The sequence below is a fragment of the Cupressus sempervirens genome, chromosome 5, assembly GCF_028749045.1.
Source record: "Cupressus sempervirens isolate cs-2001-9-10 chromosome 5, ASM2874904v1, whole genome shotgun sequence".
NCBI classification, from domain to species: Eukaryota; Viridiplantae; Streptophyta; class Pinopsida; order Cupressales; family Cupressaceae; genus Cupressus; species Cupressus sempervirens.
The window spans coordinates 444,892,286-444,901,455 of record NC_143122.1 but is presented as its reverse complement, the minus strand read 5'-3'; the positions used below and the strand labels follow the sequence as shown (position 1 = coordinate 444,901,455).

Sequence of the window (9,170 nt, the reverse complement as noted above, 5' to 3'; positions counted from 1 at the left end):
CAAACTTTTACTTTTGACAAGTACTTTAAAATACAAAATAATCCATATACAATTATATAAAAAACAACCCAAACTCAACTAAATCAAATAGCACTTAAAACAAAATGTAATTATCTTATATGTATAGATTAAAAAAATGAAATTATCCCATCAAATGTTTAAAAATATTTATGAACAAACCTTCTACGCGATCAATATAGTGAGGTCATTTAATATATCTAATACTATCAGCACAACCCTTGCACCCTTCAAAGGTGTAAGTGCTAGTATTAAAAACATTCAATTAGTCAATGTTTGATCTTGTTTAGTTTATCCATATCATTTCTAAGAAAAGTATAAGAGGAGAACTTACTTTACACCACTGAAAGAGTATAAATTTGCTTTACATAGGAAGACTATCAAGTCGATCATGTTCTGGGACTAGATCCATGAAAATGTAAATTTAAATGTAAATTTTAGTTATTATGACAATCTTGTAAAGATATTTCTAATTGCCCCTAGTTTAGATAACAAAGGAAATAAGAGAAAACCAATAAATTAGGTAGCATCAACACACAAATATCCACTAGCTTTACTATAGATGCGTATTTGTGAATTAGACTCAAATCCAGAGATTGACTTGACCGAGCTTATTACAAATTGATTGTGCTATATTTAATGTAGAATTTGATATAAAATTAGTCCTTTCAATGTGAAATCTCGAATTTAATGTCAACAAGTTTCAGACACATTAACATCCACTGGTTTTTAAATAACATACATCCATTGATTGTGGTATATTTAATGTAGAATTTGATATAAGATTAGTCCTTTCAATGTAACATCTCGAATTTAATGTTAACAAGAAGTTTCAGACACATTAACATCCACTGGTGTTTAAATAACATTCCCCCACCAGCCATTCTCATTCTTCCCCCCTATCTACTTGCATAATCTTATCAACCACCTCAGAATCTCATCTTCTTAATGTCCATCATCGATCTTATCTTTGTATTATCTTTTTAACTACTTAATCTCTCTTTTTCTTCCTGTCACTCTCGTATGGGCAAGAGTAAAGCGAATTTCAGATGAAGACTAACAATCTCATCTTCTTCTTGTCATTTCGTTATGGCAAGAGTAAAGTTAACTTCAGATTAAGACTAACAATCACATTTTGTTATTATTCTCACTCTCATTTTGGCAAAGTGAATCTCCGGTTGAGATTTATAACAAGGACCATTTTCCCATGGGTTTTGCACAAAAACTACGAATTATCTGTTCATTGTAATACTTACAGATTAAACTAATGACATCAGAGATCTCTACTCTGCAACACTTATGCTACCATTCCACAACACTACCCTAGACAGCATGAATCCCCAAACAATGGCATTATCAATTGGAGCCACTCACCAGGGTTTAGTCTAATCCCAGCTTATATATCAAATGTGTGTATCTCCTTTCTTCAAGCCCGAACAATCGTTTCTGGATGTGGAAATAAAATTTCCCCATTATTTTTTGTTCAATCTGATTGCCTCGCTTCCAGAACAAGCTTTGGGTTGTGCCCATTTCATTACTCTTTCTTTCAGAGCTTAAAAAACAACAAAATTCCTCCACATGCAGAGTAATGTTGTATTCACAACAGATCCAAGAAAGTAACATGCCATGGAACCTCATACAGAACACAATTTGAAACACAAGGAAGCTTGCCAAGGAAGATCGAGCATGATTTTGGACTGGTTAGAATTATATAGGAAGCTTGCCAAGGAGGTTCAGGCATGATTTTGCTATGCCATAATAACATAATAATAACAAACAGAGTTAACACTACTGCAAGGAAAATTCGATCAAGCCCACTGTAAAACAAGGATGCAACTCTGCACCTGGTTTAAAAAAAGCCTCAACTGATGTTATTTATATTCAAGCGACCAGATTCATATGTGTTCTACAAAACAATACATCCTTCCGAGCTCTTTAATGGCGGAAAGCTACAATTGGGATTAAAACGAAGAACAAACATTAGAAATTTTTATGTGAAGAAACTACTGAGAAAACATGAGATTGTCAATCCCCATTGACCTGCTCGAATATCAGAAGCATTTCTTTCCCTACGCTAATCCATACCAATCTTCTTTCTCGTTATCACAGTTACTAACATACATAAATTACAATCAATCAGTGCAGAACTAAAATGTGCCCTGTATTGCAATTGTTACAGAACGCAATACACACAATGCTCAATAATAAATCTGCTACAAAATACAGAGCAGAGATCGAAATAAAGAGCACAAAGGCAAACCCACAAAACTTCCGACATGCAATCTAAGAACACAAAACGCATAATCCGAGGCCTAAGTGGGCTTGAGATCCTCAAACATAGAAGCCCACCAAATATCTTTTGCATTTGCAGGGACAACTAATCGATTGTCCTGAACCTGAAGAGGGGTAGTTCTACAACTGTAGGGCTTCTCCGGAGTAGAACTGGCCTTCAATCTGAGGGGGCTCTTTGAATCCCTGCTAGCAACGAGCATCCTATTTTTAGGGGCCAAAGCAGGGAAGCAGCCCCGAAAGCCCTTATCATTCTGATGCCCTCTGTAGGGTACCAAGATCAGGGCAGAATCAATGGGTTTGTTCTGTATCCAAGCATGAACAAAACTCCTCACCCGCCGATTAGTTTTCTTGAGCGAAGCAAAGAGGCGATGAACATAAGGAGCTCTTCCCTTTTCCCTCTTAGCAAGCTTTAGAATCTCTAGCCTGTGCTTGGCCACTCCTATCCCCATACTCTGCAAGAAATCATGGTTGAAGAAATTCATGTCTTCTTCCTCCACCTCATTCCGCGCAAACAAAAGCCCATATTCGTACACGAGAGAGGGCTCCAAATCCGTTTGGGATAACCAGGCAAACCAGTCCATTTCCATTGAGGATTCCGATCGATTGCCCCCAAATTCAATCGATTTGAGGTCAAAGGAAGAGATGATTCACAGATACAATTTGTTTCCCGCCCCGAATTAGGTTTATGGAGAAAGTGAAGTAGGAATCGATGAGGAGGAGCAGTTGAAGTGATGGAAGCAGGCGGCCCACACCCGTTTACGCAGCCTATTTTTCTTCACCAACTCACTTCCCTCCGCAATTAAAGGCAAACGACTTGTGAACTTTCCAAAATCTGTTGGAAATTAGATAGGATTCTGGCCGCTGAACCAGGCCAGGTAAGAGCGTTTGAACATTATAATAATGACAAAGAAACCAAAAATTGACCACTGCTTGGAGTGTAATCCTCATTGCATGTGAAAAAAAGATTAAATGGATTCATCACTTTCTCTTGTGCATATATACTGTCCCCCACATCCCCGTACAGCAGGCCCAGATGAAATTTCTTCCTTTTCAAATGCAAATTCTTCGCTAAAGGAGTTCACATGACCAGACTTTTTGTATGAAAGGAAATTTGAGCCCTTCTAGATGAATTATGTTGCTTTATAAGCCACTTCCAATTTAACTAACCTATATCTTTTAAGAGTATTAGTTGCTTTATTGGTAAGGTCGTTTCATTTGCATAGAATTATAAGGGGTTTGGAAAATATTTCTCCTAGGTTTTATATTAATGGACAATTCTTTAGATCCATCTCTTGATTAAGAAAGTTATAGTCACGAGAATATGATGAAGTGAGTGCTCCTTTGAGTCTTAATGAAAAGTCCAATGAAAAACAAAATTTGGAATGAATATCTTATATTGTTTAATTCTTCATTTAAACAAAACGGCCGTAACAAATATGAATGAAGTGGATAATTCTAAATTCTTGACTCTTAGTCCAAAAAAAATAGTCTAAACACATTAAATACAATGGATTCGTTTTACCTGTGTAGAGGTGGAAGTTACATATCTAACACCTTTCTCTATTCATTTTTTACTTACAACGACCTTTGTTCCTTGTGCAATATTCTAGTGTTCAATTTGAATATTAATAAGAGAGTAGACAATCATTACATACCTAAATTAGGCCTATGTCTTTATTCCCGAGTGATCCAAACCCAATCCTTGGTCTTTTAATTCTTGATCATAGGTATAGATCACAAGGGCGACGTTGATCTTGGATTAGAATCGCTAACGGAGCCTCAACCTCTACTCTCTGAATTTAACTTTTATTATAGGCCCAAGGTAACTTGATCTTAACTAATTGTTGCATGTTGACTCAACCTTAGAATATTCAAGGTATCGTATAAAAAGATGAATCTCTAGACTATTTAGGAAATCATGTGTGCAACCAAGCAATTTAGTCTAATTAAATTAAGATTGAGAACTCAAGCATCAAGAGAAATCATTAAGTTGACATGTACATTCATAAGGATAAATAAATTGGAAAAAAAAATGTCACAAGTATTGTAAATTGTTCTATTTGCATTTTGTTGTAATAGTTGTTAGAGCTTGATGAAGTTGAGCACCCTTTATTCATCTTCATATGCTCTTGATGCTTTGGTGGAATGATTGAGGATTGTAGTTGATCTCAATCTAATAAGACAACAATACCGTTCTTGCACTCCTCTTGAAAATAGTCTTCAACTGGTCTTATTTATACATTTTGAAGGTATTTGATCAAGGGTGGATATTAAATTTGAAGGTCAAGTCGAGGAATTCATGATAGGTTGTCATGTGACACCTCATGGTAGGCATACATAAGTGGGCTAAGGATTGTTATGCTTTGATTGGATAATAATTTATTATTTAAATCAAATAATTGGTATTGCATGTGATCACATATGTATGAGAAAACTTAAGGGGAGGAGAATTATGACAAGTATCCTCTCACACGTGTGAGATACATGGGGAAGAGGAATCATGACATGTGTTATCTCACACATGTATGGGAAGTCAAATTAGGAAAATGAATTATGACATATGGCGTGAGAGATCACATGGGGGATTGTGATTGGGATACATATTTTAGAAGAAATCTAGGATTTAAGGGTAAGTGGACTTAGATGTGACTAATGATTAATTTAATCAACTATATTTGACTACTAAAAATGATTGATTAAATCAAATAGTTGTCATTACAAGAGTGAATAAAATAAACAATTGAGTGAATAGTTATTTATTTAATTTTTTGATGACATATGTAGAGAACCTAAATAGACATCATTTTGATCTATTTATTGAAGGTTGAACCATAGAAAAGATATTAATTAAATAAATATAAGTCCTTTCTTTATCAAATTGATATTAAAATAAATAATAGATGGAATAAAAATAGCTAAATGATAAAATTATTTTTATTGACATTGAATTATAGTTAGGAGAATTAATTAAACACATTTTTTGAATTGGGCGATGACAAAGATTAATAGAATTAAGTAAAGAAGATTTTTAGGATTAGACATCATTCTCTCTTTGAGAGGGCATTGTGAGCCAATGGGATCAACATTGATCTCAATCTAACAACATAACAATAACATTCTTGCACTCCTCTTGAAAATAGTCTCCAATAGGTGTTATTTATACATTTTAAGGGTATTTGATCAAGGGTGGATATAAAATTTGAAGGTCAAGGCGAGGGATTCATGATAGGTTATTACATGGCAGCTCATGGTAGGCATACATAAGAGGGCTATGGATTCTTATGCTATGATTGGATAATAATTTATTATTTTAATCAAATAATTAGGATTGCATGTGATCACATATGTATGAAAAAACTTAAGGGGAGAAGAATTATGATAGGTATCCTCTCACACATGTGTGCAGATACATGGGGAAGAGGAATCATGACTTGTGTTATCTCACACATGTATGGGAAGTCAAATTAGGAAAAAAAAATTATTGACATATGGTGTAAGAGATCACTAATGGGATTGTGCTTGGGATAAATGTTTTAGAAGAAATGAAGGACTGATATTTCATTGGAGGATTTTAAGGGTAAGTGGACTTAGATGTGAGTAATGATTAATTTAATGAACTATATTTGACTTGTAAAAATGATTGATTAAGTCAAATAGTTGTCATTACAAGAGTGAATAAAACAAACAATTGAGTAAATATTCATTTATTTAATTTTTTGATGACATGTATAAAGAACCTATATAGACATCATTTTTATTTGTTTATTGAAGGTTAAAACATAGAAAAATATTAATTCAATAAATAAAAGGCTTTTTTTGTCAAATTGATATTAAAATAAATAATAGATGGAATAAAAAACAACTAAATGATTAAATTATTTAATTGACATTAAATTATAGTTAGGAAAATTTACTAAACATGTTTTTTGAATTGGATGATGACCAAGATTAGTAGAATTGACTAAAGAATATTTTTCAATTAGACATCATTCTCTATTTAAGAGGGTATTGTGATCCAATGAGATCAACATTGTTTTAGTAAACATAAAAAAAATCACTTTGAGTGATATGGATTAAGTGTCTTAGTAAAGCTAGTGAGTTTCAACTTATCAAAGCTTCCCTTCAAAACCCTCTAATGTATGCTTTAAGTTTGTTCAAGATACCTAGGACTTTTTTGGAGAAGATTCAATTCATCCAACATATTTTTATATATAATTACACTAAGGATAATAACTACATACATTTTGTGGTGCGGAAGAAGATTCATGTTCAACCAAAAGAATGATCACATATGAGGTAACACTTATGGATATACAAGAACTTAAATTAGTTGTTCACATATTGAGTGTAGAACATAAAAAATTAGTTACAAACCACCAATATCACCAAAAAAATATTGTATAAGCATGATCGACATTCATTAATATTGTAATCAATCATATATGGAGGACACCAAGAATACTTTAAACCAATCTAATATAGAAAAATGTTTACGACACTATTAATACAAAAAAATTCAACTAGTACTTGACTATGATACATGTTTTACCATAAATAGTAGTAATAAACTAAGTCACCACTCTACAAATACTAAGACGTAGTTATACCAAATCAACAACCATGCACTTGAAAATTTTCAAATCTTCTCCATCAATCATCATTTTAGTCTTCTACAAAAAAAAATAGTTGTTTACATTAATGTTGTACCTGGAATGAATGACATCAAAAAGCATAAAGTTGACATTCAACGAATGAAAATAAACTTTTGATTAGAAGAAGGCCAAGAAAATTCTTTAGACCCAAACCAAACATTACATGCTAAGTAATGAAATCAATTTGGAGGTATACCAAATCAAAATGATAATTATATATAGACTAGAGTGCAAAAATGGAGTAGACAAAGATTCTATCATCACAACAATATTTGAATCAAAAAAAATATTCTTGTAATAATAGGTTTTGATCCCAAAGAACACATCTATATAAGATTTGATCTATTGAATAAATTACTATCATGCTTCTGTCTACCCAAACTTACCCAATTGATTTAAACACAACAACATAGAAAATATACCATTATGTACACCATCCTTCTAACAAGTCTTTCACCAATTCTTATTCAATAAGTTTGATATTGACAACAATAAACATGATAATTTGCAACAATCTCTTCTTATGTTAGTGATAGAAACACTTGCACACTTATACAAAATATTTCCCTCTTTGGCATAAAGGAAAAAGGGAAACATGTCATTATGCTATCATCCTAAAGAACAACAATCTATAGTAGTCTAGGAAGTAAATGATAAGGTTTAAATTTCCCTCTAAAACTATGTATTAGACATGTCTTCTTTTTGAAAATTGAAAAATAATTTCATCTTATTTAATAGATCTTCTTGAAGATTAAGCCATAGAAAAATATTAATTCAATAAATAAAAAGATTTTTTTATCAAATTGATATTAAAATAAATAATAGATGGAATAAAAAATAACTAAATGATTAAATTATTTAATTGACATTGAATTATAGTTAGGAAAATTTACTAAACATATTTTTTGAATTGGATGGTGACAAAGTTTAGTAGAATTGAGTAAAGAAGATTTTACCAATTAGACATTGTTCTTTGTTTGAGAGGGTTTTGTGAGCCAATGAGATCAACATTGTTTCAATAAACATAAGAAAAAAAATGACTTTGAGTGACATGGATCAAGTGTCTTAGTAAAGGTAGTGAGTTTCAACTTATTAAAGCTTCCCTTCAAAACCTTCTAGTGTGTGCTTTAAGTTTGTTCAAGATACCTAGGACTTTTTTGGAAAGATTGAATCCATCCAACATATTTTTATATATAGTTACACTAAGGATAATAACTACATACATTTTGTGGTGTGGAAGCAAATTCATGTTCAACCAAAAGAATAATCCCATATGAGGTAGCACTTATGGATATATAAAAACTTAACATAGTTGTTCACATATTAAGTATAGAACAAAAAAAATTAGTTACAAACCACCAATATCACCAAAAAAATATTATATAAGCATGATCGTCATTCATTAATATTGCAATCAATCATATATGGTAGACATCAAGAATACTTTAAACCAATATAATATAGAAAAATGTTTCCAGACAACACTGTTAATACAAAAAAATTCAACTAGTACTCGACTATCATACATGTTTTACCATAAATAGTAGTAATAAACTAAGTCATCATTCTACAGATACTAAGAGGTAGTTATACCAAATCAACAATCTATGCACTTGAAAATTTTCAAATCTTCTCTATCAATCATCATTTTAGTCTTCTACAAAAAAAATAGTTGTCCACATTAATGTCATACTAGGAATGAATGACATCAAAAAGCATAGAGTTAACATTCAACGAATGAGAAGATACTTTTTATTAGAAGAAGGCCAAGAAAATTCTTTAGAACCAAATCAAACATTACATGCCAAGTAATGATATCAATTTGGAGGTATACCAAATCAGAATGATAATTATTATAGACTAGAGTGCAACAATGGAGTAGACAAAGAATCTATCATCACAATAATATTTGGAACACACAATTTTTTTTTTTGTAATAATAGGTTTTGATCCCAAAGAACACATGTATATAAGATTTGATCTATTGAATAAATTATATCATTCTTCCTGCTACCCAAACTTAACCAATTGATATAAACACAACAACATAGAAAATTTACCAATGTGTACACCATCCTTCTAACAAGTCTTCTGCCAATTCTTATTCAATAAGTTTGATATCAACAACAATAAACATGATAATTTGTAACAATCTCTCCTTTTGTTAGTGATGGAAACACTTGTGCACTTATACCAAAATATTTCCCT

The 9,170-nt window shown here is 31.9% G+C and overlaps 1 protein-coding gene across 1 annotated transcript; it reads right to left on the bottom strand.

Moving 5' to 3' along the window:
- Nucleotides 1-1,866: 1,866 nt before the first annotated feature.
- LOC149556700 (uncharacterized) lies at nucleotides 1,867-3,236 on the bottom strand. The gene has a single exon (XM_089831160.1). The coding sequence runs from the start codon at nucleotides 2,895-2,897 to the stop codon at nucleotides 2,331-2,333; it is 567 nt and encodes a 188-aa protein (XP_089687286.1). The 5' UTR covers nucleotides 2,898-3,236; the 3' UTR covers nucleotides 1,867-2,330.
- Between the last annotated feature and the right edge of the window lie 5,934 nt (nucleotides 3,237-9,170).

Bases quoted from the DNA above. Each gene is read 5' to 3' on its own strand.
- LOC149556700 (XM_089831160.1), bottom strand. From the start codon at position 2,897: ATGGAAATGGACTGGTTTGCCTGGTTATCCCAAACGGATTTGGAGCCC.